Raw genomic sequence first — 19,471 nt, forward strand, 5'->3', positions numbered from 1 at the left:
TGATACACGTCAGAGACAGGGACTCTGGTGAGCAGGGCAAGGTCCAGTGTCACGTGTCTCCAGATCTTCCCTTCCAGCTGCGTAAGGACTATGAGCACCAGTACTCGCTGCTAACCAGCACCCGTTTGGACCGGGAGCATATTGCCTACTACAATGTCACCATCTCTGCCTCGGACCTGGGCAGTCCCCCGCTCTCCCACCACACCGTCTTGCCAATTGCCCTGGCAGATGTCAATGACAACGCACCCCAGTTTGAGCAAGCATCCTACGAAGTGCTGGTGGCAGAGAACAACCCAGTGGGCAGTGTGCTGGTTACAGTCTCTGCTGCTGACCCTGACTCGGAGCAGAATTCCCGCCTCTCCTACTCCATCCTGCGAGCTGGTGGGACAGATCCAGGCCTGGATCCGACTCGCTACCTCTCCATACATCCCACAAGTGGGCAGGTCTCTGCCAAACTCCCCTTTGACTATGAGCAAACCACCTATCTCCAGCTCCATGTGGAGGTCTCTGATGGTGGCTCCCCGGCCCTGAGGAACAGGACGCTGGTTCACGTTTTTATAGTGGACCAGAACGACAATGCTCCGCAGGTGCATTTCCCCAGGGCTGGGGAGGACTCCGCTACCCAGTTCCGAATCTCCCCCTCCACCGCCCCTCCTGCTCTCATCACCAAGGTGGTGGCAATAGATGCGGACTCGGGGCGTAATGCCTGGCTCTCCTACCACCTCGTGGAAGCCACAGACCCAGGGCTTTTCAGCGTGGCCCTGCGCTCTGGGGAGATCCGGATCACGCGGGCCCTGCAGGAGACGGATGCTTCTGCGCACGAACTGCTGGTGGTGGTCCGGGATGCCGGGGAGCCCCCACTCTCCACAGCCGTCACGCTGGTGGTGCTGGTGGAGGAGAAGGGCCCAGAGGCCTTGCAGGGCTCCGAGGCTCGGGCCACTGACGGTGGGGGCTTCCCCACGATTACGCTTTATCTGATCGTGTCCCTAGTGCTCATCTCCACCGTCTCGCTGGTGGGACTGGCAGTGCTGGGTGTGCGGTGCCTCCGGCGGGGCTCTGCACCTGCCAACCAGGGCTGCTGCGTGGAGAGCGTGAACACGCTTCAGCCCCCTCCCAGCCACATTTTTGGGCACTTGCACTATGAGCCTAAGCAAGGGGACACGGTGATGGGCGTCCAGGTGACAGCCACGGCACCCCCCGCCCCGCGTTACCGCTCCTGCTTTTCGCCGGTCTCGGACATCAGCGAGTTCATGTTTGTGAAACCCTGCGCGGGTCCAGCCGGTGCCAACCCGCCGGATCCCACCCTGTGCAGCGAGGTGAGCTCGGGAGCGTGTCCCCCAGCCTGACCGCAGCCCCGGTGTCTGCAGGGCTCGGCACCGGAGCGGCTCGGGAGGCGGCACCCCCAGCCGGCTTTGGGGAGGAGGTGCCCGCCGGTGCCCGCTCCCAGCAGCCGGGAGGGGCGGAACGGGGGTTCCCGCTGCCGGGAGTCCCCGGCGCCCTCCCGGCGCTGGGGGGGGAGGAGTGGCGGCGGCGGGGCGAGGCGGGGGGGGGCGGGCTACGCCGTGCGTATTTTGGGGAAGGCGGCGGAGGAGGGAGAGGAGGAGGAGGAGGAGGGAGAGAAAAAGGAGGAGGAGGAGGAGGAGGAGGGGGAGGGGGCTGTGGAGAGACGTAAAACTGTCACTCGGTCCATCCCCTCCGCTCGCCGACTTTGTGTGTCTTTGCGTGCCGAAGAGCGGCTCAGCCGGCCGGGCTGCGATCGCCCCCGCCCCCCCCCCGCCCCCTCCATCCCTCCCTGCCCGGCTCCGGCGGCTCCGGCGGCGGCTTCCTCCCTGCGAAAACCCGCTCGGACCCCCCCCCCCCCGGGGCGCGGGGGTTCCGGCGCGGCGGCGGCGGCTGCCGGGGCCGGCAGCGGGGGCGGGGAGGCGGGGGAGGCTGCGCCGAGCCGCCGCCGCTCCGCTCCGCGCTGCTCCGCTCTCACACCCGGCACGGGATGCTCGGGGGACGGAGTTTGCCATGGCAGCTCCCGCTGCTGCTCGCAGCCCTCTCCTGCCTGCCGGCTCCCAGCAGCGCCCAGCTCCGCTACTCCGTGCCCGAGGACCGCGAGCCGGGCTCCTCGGTGGGCGACCTGGCCAAGGACCTAGGGGTGGAGGTGCAGAGCCTGGCCGCCCGCAACCTGCGCCTGGTGAGCGAGGGTGGGCAGCAGCACTTCCAGGTGGACCTGGTGGCAGGCGTGCTGCTCCTCGACAGCAGGCTGGACCGGGAGGCACTGTGCGGGCAGAGCCCCACGTGCTCCCTGCACCTCCAACTCGTCATGGAGAACCCCCTCCAGCTCCACCGCGTCGAGGTGGATGTCCTCGATGTCAACGACAACGCGCCCCAGTTCCCCAAGCCGGAGGTGGTCTTGGAGATCACTGAGGTAGCCAACCCTGGGACTCGGCTACCCTTGGAGGTAGCAGAAGACCCGGATATGGGCTCCAACTCCATCTCCACCTACGAGCTCAGCCCCAGCGAGCATTTTGCCCTGAGTATCAATGTGAGAGGAGATGGTGTTAAAATGCCTGAGATCGTACTTGAAAAAGCATTGGACAGAGAGAAAGTGGCTGTTCATCACCTAACACTGACAGCCCTGGATGGAGGGAATCCGGTGAAATCTGGCACTGCCAAGGTTACCATCCATGTCCTGGATGCAAATGACAACCCTCCTGTCTGCGACCCACCCATATCCAAGGTACATTTGGAGGAGAATGTGCCAGTGGGCACTCTGGTCACCAAGTTGAATGTCACCGACTTGGATGAAGGTCCCAACGGGGACGTGGAATATTCTTTCAAAACTAGCAATAACGCACCTGGTAAATTCACGAAGCTGTTCTCCTTAGATCCCCGGACAGGGGAGATCAGAACCAAAGCCCCGCTGGATTATGAGGAATCCAGTGCTTATGAGATTGCAGTTCGAGCCAGGGACAAGGGATCCCCAGCCATGGAAGGACACTGTCATCTGCGAGTGGAATTAATCGATATCAACGATAACAGCCCAGAGATCGTGCTGACCTCTCTCTCCAGCCCAGTGCAGGAAGATGCAACCCCAGGCACTGTGATTGCCCTCATTGGTGTGAAGGACAGCGATTCCGGTGACAACGGGCAGGTCCATCTGCAAATAGCGAAAGAGCTCCCGTTTAAACTAGTGTCATCTTTTAAAGAGCATTTCTCGCTGGTCACAAATGGTCCCCTTGATCGGGAGAAGGCCAGTGGATACAACGTCACGGTGAGGGCTGTGGATTCAGGGTCCCCACAGAGGGCCACACAAAAAACCTTTTACCTCCAAATTGCTGACGTGAATGATAACGCACCGAATTTCTCCAGCCCTTTTGATACAGCTCACGTTCAGGAAAACTCCCTTCCTGGAACTTCTGTTTTTTCAGTGTCAGCATCTGATCCTGATGAGGGTAGCAACGCCAAGCTGTCTTACTCCATCCTGGACAACGGGATGCAGGATGTACCTATCTCAACCTACTTCCGGATAGACCAGGACAACGGCACCATCTACACCGTGCGGGCTCTGGACTACGAGCAGGACAAGGTGTTCCAGGTGCCTGTGGAGGTGAAGGATGCTGGGTCCCCTGCGCTGAGTAGCACTGCTGTGGTCCATGTGTTCGTCCTGGATGAGAATGACAATGCCCCCACCATTGTCTACCCGTCCGTCCCCAAGGGCTCTGCCTTCCACCAAACCATCCCGCCTTGGCAGAACCTGGCTATCTGGTCACCAAAATTGTAGCTGTTGATGCTGATAGTGGCCATAATGCCTGGCTGTCCTACCAGCTGCAGGAGACCGCTGAGGCTTTGCCTTTCCAAGTGGAACGCCGCTCTGGAGAGATAAGGGTTGCACAGGCTCTCAGGGAGTCAGAAGATCCCCACAGGCTGGTGGTCGAAGTGAGGGACAATGGGACACCGTTCCTCTCAGCCTCCGTGGTAATAGTAATTTCTCCGGAGGAAAACAGTGTGCAGGACTTTGCCAAGTCCTTGGACCTCCCCAAATCTTCTCCCAAGGATACCAACCTAACGCTTTACCTCATCATCTCCTTGGTGTCCATTTCCCTTGTGTCCTGCGTGATGTTTGCTGTGGCAGCTGCCCGGTGTCTCAAAGCTGGCGCTGCCAGCTGGACCTTCGCGGGTTGCTGCCGAGGGACTGGCCGCAAGCCCGCCTCCCATTTCCGTGGGCAGATGAAGCCAGATGGCTTCATCAAGTACCTGGATGTGGGAGGAGCGGGCTTGACCTCCCAGGCACAGAATTACACCTCTTGTTTCTCACCCATGTCTGACCAGAGCGATTTCCTCTTTGTAAAACCTTTCAGCCATTCTAGCACTGCGGAGACCGTGGCTGCCTATGAGCAGGTGACCAGCACCTTAGCGAGTCCCTGTGATGGGGTAAGAGAAGGGTGTTTCTTACTGTCCTGTCTGCTAAGCGCAACGGTCCGTAATATTCAGGCCAGTTGGCTGTTCTCTGTCTGTCCTTCCACCTAAGAAGGTGGCTTCAGGGAACGTGTGTCACTGTCGCCTCCTGGGAGGTGGCAGGTGAAAGCTTTGGCTCGGCTTGATGGATGTGGGGGAAGGGGCTGGGCGGCACTATAAAATCAAAGACTGTGTGTTCGTAGAAGTGGAGAGTTTTCCCTTGGCCCCGTTCGTACTCTTTTCTTCTTAAAGCGATACTTAGCACAGTCAGGAACATGTGTTTTGGGTGTTTAACTTCTTGAATCTGTTTAACCCCTTTCTTCTGCATGGCATACAAACTGCGATGCGGGCGGAGGTTATCTGAAAGCAAAGTTTGTCGGTGTTTCTTTTGCTCTGCTTTAGAGGTGCATTGTAGAAATGTCTCATTTCTTAACTCTCAAGTGTTACTAATTACTGATTGTGCCCCTGCGAGGGATCACTTTCCAGCTTGGTCATTTTGAGCGAGGGGCTGAATTCACTATTCAGCACTGAAGGTAGTGACATTTTTCGCAAAGATCCTGGTGACCTTACGTGCCCTTGGGCTTGCAGAGACCTAGGCAGCGGTGTGCTTTGAAAACTTTAGCCACTTGTATTCAGATGTCTAAATGTGGATGTAGGTGACTGTATTTAGCTGTAGCTTTTATAGCTTTGGGATATAAAAAGTAAAGTAATTTTGTGTCATAAATGCCTGCCCTAAATTTGAAAGTGGTAATTACAACAGGAATTCAAAGTATAGATTGGGAAGGGCTTATCTAGTGCAGGGTTGTGTGTCAGCGTGTGCAAAAATGTGTATCTGAAATCTGGAGGGCAAGTATTTAAACAGCTTAATTTGCATGCAGCATGGGTACCAGTGGGGCCTCTATTTTAGGGGAGTAATTTATTCTAATATATTCTTTCATGAGAATCATCAAAGCTGTGGAGAAATTAGTGAAATCACATCTACTAAATAAAAATCTAGGTCAGCTGTACCCGTCTTTACTTTTCCTTAGTAATTGCATGTACAAGCAGAATAATCCTATAAAATCAATGTTCCACTGTATGGATTGTGAACTGCTCATTCCTAAGGTAACTGAGAGAAATGTTGTCCTTTCCAGGTAGCTTGTTATCATTCTGGAGTTAATTAAGAAGATTACGATTTTCGGAAGTGTGCGTCTTCCAGACAGAAAACAGTTCTGCTATTTAGTGCTCTTCACAAAGGCGTGATTCAAACAGGAATATGCAAGCCTGCTTCATGTCCTTCCTTATTTACAAAATGTCCATTGTCTAATGGTAAAATAACACGGGCAGAAAGCGATACGGGGGCTTACTAATGAAGTTACAAAGTGTGCTGCTGTGTCCAAAGTTTATTGTGTCTCCTAAACAAATAATGCTTTTTTCTTTTGCTGTCGGAAGTTCATTTTTTTCTCTGCGGACAGAAAAATATTGTAATGCTCCGAGGCCACAGCATCTAGGAAAAGTCATTCAAATACAATGTGTGAAATCAAGATCTCAGGCAGGCCTTTTTAAGGACAGAAGAAGGACAGATTAGGAAGGTCTGTTGTCTTTTTACCTTCTGGCATTAAAAGCATCTTTCTCAGTATCAATTAACTCTGCCACCCCCACCCCACACTCCTCCAAGCTCATTACTTTGGTACCATTGCTTCTGCTGAATTGATGCCCTTATCAGTTTATTTCATGCTTCATTTCTTTCACAGCCTGGTTTCCTGAGCTGCTTTGGAAGATTATTCGCTGAACAGTTTTTGTCATGCTTTTTAGTATTCATGCTGGTTCAGAAATACTCAAGGAAGGGGGAGGGGGAGCTTTCTTTTTGTTCTAATTGATTTGCTTTACTTGGAAGGAACACGCTGATATTCCAGACTGAAATAATCCAGGATCAGTTCGCTTTCATTTTCAAAGGCAAGAATAGAGGTATTAAAACTCTTCTATTTTCTCTGCAGCAAGCTCAGCCTAACACAGACTGGCGCTTCTCTCAGACCCAGAGACCTGGAACGAGCGGGTAAGTGCCTCTTTCTCCATGTATGTGTCCGGTGAAGGTTTCTTTCCTTTGTGTGCCACTTTCAGTGCTGGGAAGTCCTCGACTGGCAGCTCTGAGGACGAGTGTTCCCTGTCATTTGTAGAATTGTCCAGCCAAAGAGTCAGAAATAGGGCTGCTCTGTGTCAGCTCTGTTGGTGGTGGTGTGACAGCTGTTGTTTGCAATGGTGTGTCTGGTTTTGATGTCTACAGCTCCAGGAGGACAGTCAGAAACCAGAGGGAACTCCAGGTGAAGTTGTGAGACTGTTAAAGGACTGGAAAACATGTTTTGCAGAGAAAGGCTTCTTCTCTAAAGCAGATTTTGAGCATTAGCCTAGATTCCGAGTCCAAAATCTTGATTCCTCCCCCTGCATGGAGGCCACTGGAAATAACTGTGCGAGTCCCTTTACCAGCCATGGAGCCTCGAGCTCTGTGCTGCTGAAGTGTATCATTTCCTCTGGCTTGAGCACCTAGTGCCAAACCGCTGTGCAAGCCCCCGTGGCAGCCAGAAGTTGAGCGGATGAGCCCCAGGTCCCCAAAAGCCCCTCTAGAGAAATGTGTCCCAGCCACATCTAACCCAGCAGGAGCAGGTGCCTCCTGAAATGCCACTGTATGTGCTTTCTCCTGTGGGCTGGTCTGGCAGAATCAGGGTTGGGACCTCCAGATCTAATTCCATTTGTTGGGGAGTTTGGAACCTTTCTTGCATTCCTTAGAAAGTGCCATCGCCAACACGGGCTGGGTCATCGGTTCATCCAGATGAGGAGCCCTCTGCACACTTCCCACTGGAGCTGGGCAACTGGGCAGAGGGAGGCTAAGGAAGAAGAAATTAAACCTAATGGGTCAGGAGACTCACAGGAAGGATGTCTCCTAAGGTCTGGTCTTGCTGCCAAAACCATGGCTGAGTTTTTGCCAATTTGTGTGTAAGGTCAAAAAAATAAGAAGCCCTGGCAGCAGAGCAGTGACCTGCCTCCCAAGTGAGTACCCCTCTCTTGACTGTGCGCTCTCTTGCCTCTGGCCAACAAAGTTTGCTTTTCTGGGTCCACAGTGAGAAAGCGCTGACAAGAAAATGTTGAGCAGGTGCCCTTCACCTCTCCCATCTTCCCTCCTGGTTCATAAGCAGGGGCAGGGATCCTGTTCAGAGGGTGAACTTCCTTGAGTACCATCAGAGTAAGAAAGGACTTAAACTGGGAGTCCACCTTCCTCTGTGAATACCCCAACCAGAGGTTATTGTGTATGAGGAGACTGGCTCCAGGATAATTTATATGTGAAAAGGTTATATCTTTTGGGGCATACCCAAGGATTATACCCTTGGAGCAATCGGCAGTAAATTTGGATGCTGTGCTTCCTTGGCTGGCTGGGTCAGGCACAGTATCTCTGTGGAAGAGAGAGGAGCTCACGCCTCTGTGCTTTGTCGTTCCTGGTGGCCACTTGGGCAGCTCCCGTGGAGGTTTAAATGGTGCCACACGGAGTGTCGGGTCCTGAATTTTGGTGTTGGAGCTTGCAGTTAAACATCTGCAGCAGCTGGTTGTGTCTGAGTCTTTCCCTGTGTCTGGCTTGATAATTTAGCTTAACAGAAAATTAAGAGACTGCTATAGCCAACTTGTTGCAGTGATTAAACTTTGTTACTAGGCTCTTCTAGCTGACAAAGCTAAAATGGAGTGAGGGTTTGATGTAAAGTAGATAAAGCAATCCTACTAGAAACCAGCCATGGACTTTAAAACAAAGCTATCGCTGGAGCACTTTTCTCAGAGGTCTGTTGAATTCCCCATCACTGACAACATTTTAATCAAGAAAAATCTTTCTAACCATTTACGCTCTAGTTCAAATGACAATTAACAAAGCCTTGTTAATACGGAAGTGCGCCAGAGCTGCTGTAATAGTTTTGTTACGAGAAGCAAGTAAATGAGCCCCATCAGAGCAAGCTCTATTGCTCCCTCTCCTAGCATCATGCTGGAGCTCTTCAACGCGCAGAGCTGATGCAGTCCAGACCTACTTAAGTCAGTGAGAAGGACCTTTTCTCAGGTCATGGGACAGTGACCCTCACCCCAGCCCCCAGCCTCTGCCTGAAGCTCTTTACAAGCTCCAGCCCCTTCCCAATGCCTAAGTGGGAGCAGCAGCATGTGGGGTGGGAATGGAGAGGGCAGGAGGAAAGGCAGCCTCAGACTCTGTTCATGGGGAGCTGAACTAGCACGACATGTTGGTTCTGGTGCACAAGCCGTGATGTTGCCCCTGATGATCTGTGACCTGGGTGCCCACGGCAGTCCCTGAAACAGCTGCTAGCGGCTTGTGTCAGGGCCTGTTGTGGCAGGGGTTCCCACAGCATGGGCTGGCCCCCGGGTCTGGAGAGGGGCTTTGCCCAAGCACAGGCTGGTACAGAAATAACTCAGTGGATTTTAATTCCTGCTGGTTTTCCCCACCTGCCTGTGTGCAGATTCCACATTTGCAATGAAACAGCTCTTGCTGATTTTTTTTTTCTGTTTCTTTTACCCTGTTTAAATCAAGGGAGATGTTTTTATTCTAAACCTGTGTTACAATACTAAAGGATGGAAATAGAAAGTGCTATCATATATTCAGTGCCCAGCTCTGACATCTCTCTGGTCATCAAACAGGCAAATCTTGGAGAGCAGTCGGCTTCCTGTTCTGTTCTTCCCATGCTCTTCCCAATGTTTTGATGTCTGGTGTGTGGATTCCCCAGGCACTGGTTGGTAGTACAGGTATTAAAGAGGGTGCAAGGGCAGCTGCCTGAGCCCTGCCCGCTGTTACTCTCTCCAATGTTAGGTCGTGTACAACTGTGTCTCCTGCTGACAGGCGAACCTCTCTAGCACCGTGAGCTCTCTGAACTGCAGGGCTCTGCTTGGCGCTTGGGGAACACAGGCCACCTCTGAGCTGAAAAGAAAAAAAAGGGATGTGCTCTTAACTGCATTTGTCTGACACAAATTAAATAGCAATAAAGACAAGGCAGCTTAGGCTAGCGGTTTGAATGGATCCTGGAGGGAGTCCGGCACTGACCCTAAGCCAGAAAGCAGGCTTAAACCCATGTTGTGATTTCTCCTTTGCTGTCTTCATGGGAGCTGGAGAAGCAACAATCTTGTCTTTTCTCGGCATAGCCCTGCCCGCTGAAACAAATCCCACATGTCTCCGAGCACCTAGAACCAGGCAAAACTCAGGGTAAGCTCAATAAGGCAGGGACCGTCTCTTGATCTTGTATATCACTGCATTCAGAGCGCCGTTACAGGACAACAAAGAGAATTTGTTCTTTGTTCTGAAGCACAGGAGAGCTCTGGTGCACATGCTCAGGAAACAGGAGCTCAGGCAATGTCCTCTGAAAATGTGGTAGGGAGTCAGACCTGAGTAGAGCAATTCTCAATTAATCTTGTTTGGGAGAAACAGGAGGATAGATTAATTCATTTAATGATGTTTGTATTTTGTTTTCTTAAAAAAAAAGCACCCATGCTGTCTCTGGGCAAATGTAAATGAATACAGAATGATACCGAGCAGCAGATGCTGTTCACAGACAAATCAGATCAGTGGCTGTAGTGAAGATTACAGCGATGAATTGTCCAAAGTGAAGTAGATGTACAGTCCGGCAGCGTTGCAGGACATCCCTGTGGGATCATCAGACTGGGGTTTCCCTGGGGGGCTGGTGTATGGGGGGAGAACGCAGGGACTGGGACTGGTACAAGGGACCCAACTTGTTGCTTTTCACTAGTTGCCAAAGGAACAGAGACCAGGCTTGTGCCCTGCACGTTCATGGTACTTGCCTGACCCTGATAGCTCTTTGCTTTGATCTCTGTGTGATGGTTTATTCAGGAAAACACCGGGCTCAAGTCAGGATTTCCTTCCTGGAGGAGTGTGGAGGGCTCTGTGTTGCTCACAGGTGGGCATGGGAGGGTGAGACATCCCAGGCTGGGAAGAGCTGGAGTGTCCTGGGCAGCTCATGGGAGGAGTGGGGACAATCTCAGGCTGTGTGGGTAGGCTAGAAGGAGATCCCAGGCAGGAGGCACCCCAGAGACTGTGGCAGGGGACTCACAAGGAGGTAAGGAGCAGTGTGGGAATCCCCGGTCACTCCAGGGCAGGGAGGAGCAAAGCATGCAAAGAAGATCTAGACTGTCATTTCACACACCCTCTCTGTTTATTTTCTCTAATCCTAAATCTCCCTGTGCTACTGGTTTCCAACACTGTTGCGAGCCAGACTCCTTCTGCCAGGGTGAACACAGTCAATAGTGATATTTGCCTCACTCGCCTGTTAAACAGCATCACGGCTGCCTTGTCTGACCCCGGCCATCGTCACCCAGGCTGTACAGAGGGAGGAAGGGGAGTGCAGCAAAAGCGGTTTGCAGCTGACAGTGGAGGTGCCCATAGGAGAGCTATAAAGGAAAGGAGGTTTTTTTCATTCTTTGTTTCATTTTCATGCCTGAGCTCCAAGAGTTCAGCTTGCAGGACTAACGACAGCTTGCCTGTGTGTGGTGGGGGACAGGGAGGGGAAAAAAGGTGTTCCTAGGACAGTCCTTAAAGCTCTCAGGCGTATTCTTGGTGTTCAGAGCGTGTAGGTACTGCCAAAGGGTGGCTGCAGCTTGGGGGGCTTCTGGTGTTTGGGGTGGTCAGGAGGTCCTGTGTGGCAGCAGCACCCCGGTGCCAAGGGGACCCCATATGTGTGTGTCTGGGTGGGACACCCCAGAGCACACAGCAGCTGGGGCCAGAGGACAGAGGCGGAGGGAGACGCGGACCTTGGTGTGCTTATGCGGCACGGGGGTGGATACACAGCAGGAAGACAACTGGCCACAGATGCAGGCTTTAGCACGTCCTTCCCCAGAAAAGTACTTGCTAACCCAGCAGCCACGGGGATGCCTGCGGATGTTGTAACCCTGTAGGAATTTATGTTGCAAGTTTGTGTAACATTATAGTGGATACAGTAGCAAGTGCTATAAAGCACATGCGCACCTGCACCGGTGGGGATGTCTGGGTAAACACTGATGGGTTTACTTTCTGTCCACTCTTTGATTGAAAATGTTGTAAAAACTGGCATGTGCTGGGCAGAGGCGGCAGCCAAGCTGCAGCCTGCAGCAGTCCTCTCCCTCCCCTCCAGTGCTACCGCTGGGTTGCAGAGCCAGGTCCCTGTGACTGTGACCCCTCTGTCCCTCTCATGCCCCACCATGGCTCTTCCGGCATCTTTTCATAGAATCACAGAAGGGTTTGGGTTGGAAGGGACCTTCAAAGGTCATCCACTCACAGCACCCCTCTGCTGTGGGCAGGGACACCTTCCACTAGATCAGGTTGCTCAAAGCCCCATCCAGCCTGACCTTGAACACTTCCAGGGATGGGGCATCCACAGCTTCTCTGGGAAACGTGTTCCAGTGTCTCAGCACCCTCATTGTAAAACATTTCTTCCCTATGTCCAACCCAAACCCTATTGTCTTGCAGTTTAAAACGGTTGCCCCTTGTCCTGTCACACCAGGCCCCAGTAGAAAGTCTTTGTCTTTCTTACAAGCCCCCTTCAAGTATTGAAAGACCACAATAAGATCTCCCTGGACCCTTCTCTTCTCCAGGCTGAACAACCCCACTCTCTCAGCCTTTCTCCATAGCAGAGCTGTTCCAGCCCTCAGACCATTTCTGTGGCCCCTCTGGACCTGCTCTCACAGGTCCATGTCTGTCATGTGCTGGGAGCCCCAGAGCTGAAAGCAGTGCTCCAGGGGGGTCTCGAGAGTGGAGCAGAGGGAGACAATCACCTCCCTTGACCTGCTGGCCATACTGCTGGTGATGCAGCCCAGGAGACGCTTGGCTTTCTGGGCTGCGAGGCGCACATTGCCTGCTCATGTCCCATTTGTCACCCACCAGTACCCCCAGTCCTTCTCCGCAAGGCTGCTCTCAATCCCTTCATCCCCTGGTCTGTACTGATATTGGTGATTGCCTCAACCCAGGGGCAGGACCTTGCACTTGGCCTTGTTGAACTTCATGAGGTTCACCTGGGCCCACTCCTCCAGCCTGTCAAGGTCCCCAGTGTTTCCCACCACAATGTCTGCTCTTGCTGCCCTCCTGTGCACCATGCAGTGAGGGTCTCCCTATGCCCCTCTTCTCCATTCCACACTGCATCTCCAGCCTCCTGCTTTCTCTGGTCCCCTCCCCAGCACCACCGTCATCCCACACAGCATCCCAGGCTGTGCCCAGCTCCAAACCAGCAGCAGAACAAGCAGCTTTTGCAATTTCCAGCCACCCGTGTGATGACAGGCAGTGACAGGCAAGCTGGTGGGCCAAGCATGGCTGGTAAGTGAGCCCTTCCCTAGTAGGAGACACCAATGAGGGTCTTTCTCTGTTGATTTTCATGCAAATGGTAGAAGAGTAGCATGTCAGGAACTTCCACCTGGCCATCGGATCTGGTTGAAACCACTCAACAGCTTCCAGAAGCCGGGAGTAATTGAATGAGTGGGTGGGCAGTGTGGGGGAGCAGGCTGAAAAAGGGAAAAGGAGACAGTTGTCAGGACAGTGTTACCTGGAGAACGTGCGGCTAGTGGGACGTGCACCGCAGCTGGTGTCACCGCGGCTCGGGAAGGCCAGGTGCCCTAGGAGCGACTGCTGGCACTTCTGGGCTGCGCAGGCTTCCCACCCTCAGCTCCTCGTTGACAGGGGCAAGAGAAGCAGCAGAAATAACTATCCCTGGGAAGTTTAGGAAATAATTGTAATCCCCAGGTTTCCATCCCAAATGCACTCAAGGGTTGAAGCCAGCAGTGGTATTCGCTTTGCCAGGTGAGGTTCCACGTGTTTTGCAGGTGAATCCAAAGAGGTGCAACAGTCTTTGGGCTAAAATTACTGCTGCTTCTGTCTGGTTTGCGTTTGTCTGCCTGTTCAGATGCTTGAGTATTGAGTGATTCCTCCACGGCTCCTGCAGCATGCGGAGCGTGGAACTGCTCTCAGCTGCCACCCTGGGGTCTCGGGAAGGTGTGAGTGGAACCCAGCGGCCTGAAAAATCGCAGCACCCTCTGGAAATCCCTTTGAGGTCATCGCTTTGCAGAAACAGCCGTAATCTAAGTGACACAGCGCTCTCCTAAGGTTGAGAGCCGCTGCGCTTTAATGTGGGCTGCAGACCCCTGAGTGAAGGAGGAGTTGTGCTAGTAAAGGGACTCTGCTCTGAAGAGAGGGTTTTCCCCTTGCCAAAGCCTCTGGGGCTGCAGAGCTCACATCACCAGCTTGTGCCGGGTCCTGGGGAGCCTGGGAGAGAAGTTGCCTTTTTGGGGAGTATTTGAGGTGGTTGTTGATGCCCAATGATGCAGCCCACGCCAGCACCCAGCCTGTTTGTGTGTCTTTTGCTCAGCAAACATCTCGGAGGGGACCATGGAAGCCCAGCAAGGGCCAGACAGTTGCATCTGCCAGGTTTGGGGTTGCTGTGGTGGGTCTTGAAACAGGAAAGGTTGAAGACCACTCAGAGGCTCACAGCTTTGAGGTGCTGGAGCATGTCCAAAGAAGAGCAACGAAGCTGGTGAAGGGTCTGGAGAACAAGTCTTATGAGCAGTGGCTGAGGGAACCAGGGTTGTTTAGTCTGGAGAAAAGGAGGCTCAGGGGAGCCTCCTTATCGCTCTCTACAGCTACCTGAAAGGAGATTGTAGCGAGGTGGGCGTCTGTCTCTTCTCCCAAGTAACAAGTGATAGGACGAGAGGAAATGGCCTCAAGTTGTGCCAGGGCAGGTTTACATTGGATATTAGGAAAAATTTCTTCACTGAAAGGGTTATCAAACATTGGAACAGGCTGCCCGGGGAAGTGGTTGAGTCATCATCCCTGGAAGTATTTAAAAGATGTGTAGATGTGGCACTTAGGGACATGGTTTAGTGGTGGACCTGGCAGTGTTAGGTTTACGGTTGGACTCGATGATCTTAAAGGTCTTTTCCAACCTAAATGATTCTATGATTCTACAACTGTGGTTTCCTACCAAACGCTGCAGAGAAAACGCTGCTTTAAAGCACTACGAGGCTGTTCAGAGCCCAGCTTTGCTCTGAGCGTGGGCTGCAGCCCCATGGCGCAATTTTGGAGTGGATTTGGGGCGCTGGGACAGGCAGGAGCTGTTTTGATGCTGGGGGCAGTTGTCGTCTCTGGATAACTGCTCTCCTTTCCCCTCTTCCTGCGGAGCTGAGCCGATCCTGGGACTGGAAGCTGAAGGTTTTGTAGCGATGTGTCCTGGTCCCACCTCACCTCCCCTTCCATAGCCAGGAGACCACAGAGCTGGTCCCCCATGCTGTGCACAATGCCAGTGAGCACTCCTGCTTGCAGGCTTCACCCTTTTGTCTATTAACAGCCCAAATCTCAGTGGATTCAGTATATGGGCTTCTTTCTAGATCATGTAGCCCATAGATCATTCAGCTGAATGTTTCCTTCCCTTATTGACCATTCTGGGCCAATAATCCCTTTATCTGCATTTGTCATGGCCCTTGAAGTCTGAGCCATCCGGATCCTGCCAGGTGGGACAAAAGCTGGAGAGTCTTTTATGGAGAAAGGGAAATACCGTAGCAATAGGACTTGTTTCTCATTCTGGAAAGCCCCCAGAATATCAGGAGTTTCATCATCACAGCATTATGTATAGAAACGCTATTTTAGGTAATTTAGCAGGTGCTATGTATATTAGTTTAATTTTTCTGTCTCCATCTGCTTCCTGCGCAGCTGAGCACATGCCATGGCTGGCTGCAGAGGTGCAGGGATCAGACAAATAGGCACAATGACGTTTCCAAAGAATTTCTCGAAATATCCTTCCCGGCATGTTTGGGGCATGGATGGCGGCAGGATGGGCTGGTTGAAATAATACTGGTCTGCGCTCCGGCTCATCCAGGAGGGCTGGAAGAGTCCCTGGGAGGGGGGACTGCCCCTGGTCCCTGTTTTAGAGACATTGTGGCCTTTTGTTCTGCCTCTGCCTGGCAGAGCAGCATCCCAGCAGCTCTGCTGGCTGGAAGATATGAGTCGCTGGTGCTTTGGGAGGCTGCAGATCTTGCCCCTGCTTGCCCGCTAATATTTTTCAATCCTATCTTTGCAAAGTCATGATCTTAAAGCTGAGCCTCATCCAGCTCCTCTCCAGCCTTTGTAATTGCATTACAGAAGCGGCAGGGAATGTGCGGAGCTGGGGGAGCGTGGGGGAAGGGCCGGCAGCATCCTCTGTTACGGCAAGGAGAAAGGCAGGAAATTGTGGCAATTTTGGAGCTGGTTCCATTTTTTTCGAAGGCTGGGGGAGGTGGGAGGGTGGTGGGCTGTGGGCTGGGGCTGCGGGAGGCTGGCGTGGGTGGTGGGCCAGAGGGATGCTGACCCTGGGGCTGCATCCCCAGCTGTGGGGCTGTGTCCCTGTGTCCCCAGCATGCCTTGAGCGCGGCGGAGACTCAGCACCGGCAGGGACGGATCCATTCCCTCTTGCTTGTCACTTTGCCAGCCGAGAAACGCGCAGGCTGAGATTTTACTTCTGCTGCTGCCTCTGGCTGGAGCTGTGTGTGGGAGGTGGCGGGGGGGCAGGGAGGGCTTGGAGGAAGCTGGGAGAGAGGAAACAGCAGTGCAGGGGGAGTTAGGCTGGGGGGGGGCAACCTGGGGGGACCAGGGGCTGCCCGGGAATGGGGCTGGAGGAATGGGCTTGAAGACAGCCCCTGGCCCTGGGAGCTGAGTGGGGAGGGGAGGGCAGAGAGCTGCTCCAGCCAGGCTGCTGGGGGAGGTGATGGGAGGGTGGGAGCAGCAGCCGGAGCTGGGGAGCAAACAGGAGCAAAAGGGGAAGAGGCCGGGAGGAGAAACAAACCGTAGCCACATCCCCCTCCCCGGAGCAGGGAAGCCTGGGAGCAGCCAAGGCTGCGGGGTGGGAGAGCTGCTGGCCAGGGGGCCACTGCCATAGGAGCCAGAAAGCCCGAAATGAGAGAGGAGGAAGGATGCTGAGGGTGTCCCAGGAAAATCCCCAGGCCAAGCTCTGCACACAGCCCTGCCAGGCACCCCAGGGTGCCAGGGTCTCGTCTGTGGGGTGCTGGGCTGTCCTCTCCAGCCCCTGGGGCTCTGACAACATGGCTCTGGCACGAATAAACTTTTCCAGTTTGTTGTGGCGCTGCTACGGCTCATGTTTCCAGCTGCAGAGCAAGGAAAACAATTTTTCAGGAATCCACTGGGCAGTTGTGCAAATAAATGTTTCAAGGCCTTCAGCTGCCATAGTGACGAGCTCCATAGCAACCCTGCAAGGAAATGAATAATTCTGTGCTCGAAGTGGAATTTAAAAGTGGTGGTTGGGGGTGCCACAAAATAGCCGGTCAGCAAAGCACCGGGGTCCACCCTGCGCTGCTTGGGCCGGTGCTTGTGGAAGCCCTTGGTAATGGGGCAGCCTCGCATGCAGCATGTGGTGGGGCTGAGTCAAGGCTGCAGGGCAAGCCTTTCGTTTTGGCATTCCCTGATTTCCATGTAGACAGGTTTAATGAAGGCATTTGCAGGTCGTGCACCAGCTGTACCTGCCTCCGCTGGCACAGTCCCTGTCCTGTGCTCTGTGTCCACCATGCCCTGAGCCCCCTAAGACACTGCATCCCTGGGTTTGTCTCAAACGTGGGTTTGCTTCCTTCCCTCCAGCCCTAGCTGCGCTGGAAACATTCCCGAAAATACAAGCCAGCTCTTTGCTGAGCTTTGAAGTGTGGAGTAGAATTGAACAGGAAAAAAAAAAAAAAGAAAAATCTATGCTATGGGGGATGGGTTTTTAGAAAAAAACCTATTGAGTCAACAGCATTTGTATTAAAAACAGTGAGTCCTTAGAGCCATTTCCATAGGAACCAGCCCTCTCGTTCAGGGCAGCCTCCCTGCAGCAGCACCCAAGGCTGCAGCCGAGCGGGGAGCAGAGCTGCAAGGGGGGGGCTCTGAGGTCTGCCTGCCCCAGGCAGGGGGAACAGGGCAGGGCAGGCTGCTCGCTGTTGAATCAGTGATTCACAGCTCTGATTCATAACTCCATCCTATAGCCGTGGAAGACAGCCAGGTCTGGTCATCAGCTGTGTGCCTTTTTCCAATGTGAGAAGTTATTTTTGGGCTTTTTTAGATTACAGCACTTGTTTTTTTTCTGTGCCTCTGAATTCTGGATGATTGCACTGCAAGTAATTGAGGCACTTGAATTTCCTGCTTAGAGAAGTGAGCTCAATACCGTTTTTTGCAACTCTAAGGCATTCCTAAAATAGCTTTTCTGCGTGGTGTCATGGGGAGCAGGCACACAGCTTTGGGGCTGGTTTTGTGCAAAATTTGGGAACACTGGGTGCAGTAAGTTTGCAGAAAAGGACCTAGGGACCATCAGGTTGAACATGAGTCACCAGTGCACCCTTGCTGTGATGGAGACTGACTGGGTTTTACTGGTAAGATTGTAGCCAGCAGCTCAAGAGAAGAGATGGTTCTTTGAATTCCACCTCAATTCAGCACTTACGGGACCACAGCTGGAGCATTGTGCCCGGTTTTGGGCTGCTCACTGCAACAAAGTCATGGCCATATGGGAGCCACCAAAATGATCAGAGGTCTGGAGCCCAAGGCAGAGGAGGAGAGGCTCAGAGAGCTCCTTCAGCTTGGAGGCGTGAGAGCTAGGAGAAGGGTCTCATTGCTGTCTTCAGAGGTGCACAGTGAAAGGACAAGGGGCAATGGGCACACATTGCAACAGAACAAATTCGGAGTAGATGTTGGGAAACGATTTTCACCCAAGGGTGGTCAAACACTGGAACAGGAGGCCAGAGAGATGGAGAAATCTCATACTCAAAATGTAGCTGCTCAGGCCCTGAGCATCTAATATCAAGTTGGGTCCAGCTGAAAGCTTGGCCCTGCTTTGGGTGGGGTGTTGGACCAGAGACCTTCCCACCTTTCATCAGACTGGGTGCTTCACGTTCCTCTCCAGCTGAATCAGTCTGTGATTTTGTGATCCCACAGGGCATTAAGGGGATGTAGGGCTTTGGCTGTCCCCCTGACACGGGGGTACAGCCATAATGCAGCGGCTGGTGAAGCCCACCACGTGAGTTCACGTGTGTTCACTCCCTCTCTAAGATCAGAAGAAAGGAAAAGGGTCTGAAACGCTGCCTGTCTCCCCATCCTCCAGGGATGAACCTCCCTCTGCCCGCTGGAGATGCACGGTCACCTTTCCCTGGGGGCACACAACTCTAAAACAAGAGCTCAGAACAACTTGAACAAGATCCACATGTTTCTTGGTACAGCCACTCCTCTTGTGCCCTGCACCGGAGGGGTTGGACTGTGTCGTTCAACTCCTTCCTAGGCTGCAGGGACTAACCACCGCCCTTCTTCCCTCGCTTTCCAACCTAGCCCCGGACAAGTCTGGTGCTCGGTGGTGGCCAGCTCTTCTGTCTGTGCCTGCATGCAGCCGTGGGGCCAAGGGTCATTGGGGTGCACAGTGAGGACCACCTGGTTAGGGAGCTCGGTGAGGTTGGGGGTCCTGGTGCTACCTCCCAGGTGAATGCCCTGACCACAGGGTGAGCCTTTCCTTCCATGCATTCCCACCATCCTAGGGCACGGAGGCATGGCTTTGACAGGAGGCAGGAGGAGCTTCTGCGCAGTGCAGCCCGTTGCCCGAAGGAGAGGTGGGAGGGGAGGAAAGAGTCTTTCGGGAGGTGGAAAATGTGATGCTGGCACTGCCGCATCAAAGAGGGAGTTGAACTTGGGCCTCTAATTTCAAAACAGAGTTCAAACCACCAGAATATTACAAAAAAAAAAAAAAAAAAAAAGGATTTGGCACTTCCCTGTGCTTTCCCTTTCCCCATCCCCAAATCCCATCACTGTGCCGGGACAGCCCCCAGAGCCAGGAGCAGCGGCTGGGAGGCACTGGGGTGTTTCTGGGCCACTTTCCCGCAGCCCTGAAAAACCTGGGAACCTCAGCTGCCAGCCGGTGGGGCAGCTGGTGGGGCAGGAGCTGCTGGGGTTAACTGGTGCCTGAATGGGTTGTGGTTTGCAATAGGGTTTAGGTTCCTAAGTCCTTTATTGGATCTAGCCTGGGGCTCTATTCCCAGCCCTGCT

At 53.5% G+C, this 19,471-nt stretch overlaps 1 protein-coding gene across 1 annotated transcript in view; it reads left to right on the forward strand.

Moving 5' to 3' along the window:
- Window positions 1-19,471, forward strand: part of LOC127021880 (protocadherin gamma-B5-like) — a 43,975-nt gene that overhangs the window by 15,809 nt on the left and 8,695 nt on the right. The window contains 1 exon segment of the mRNA XM_050905194.1: window positions 6,423-6,481. Coding sequence (XP_050761151.1) covers window positions 6,423-6,481 — 59 coding nt within the window.

Source organism: Gymnogyps californianus, chromosome 14 (genome assembly GCF_018139145.2).
Source record: "Gymnogyps californianus isolate 813 chromosome 14, ASM1813914v2, whole genome shotgun sequence".
In the NCBI taxonomy this organism is placed as follows: Eukaryota; Metazoa; Chordata; class Aves; order Accipitriformes; family Cathartidae; genus Gymnogyps; species Gymnogyps californianus.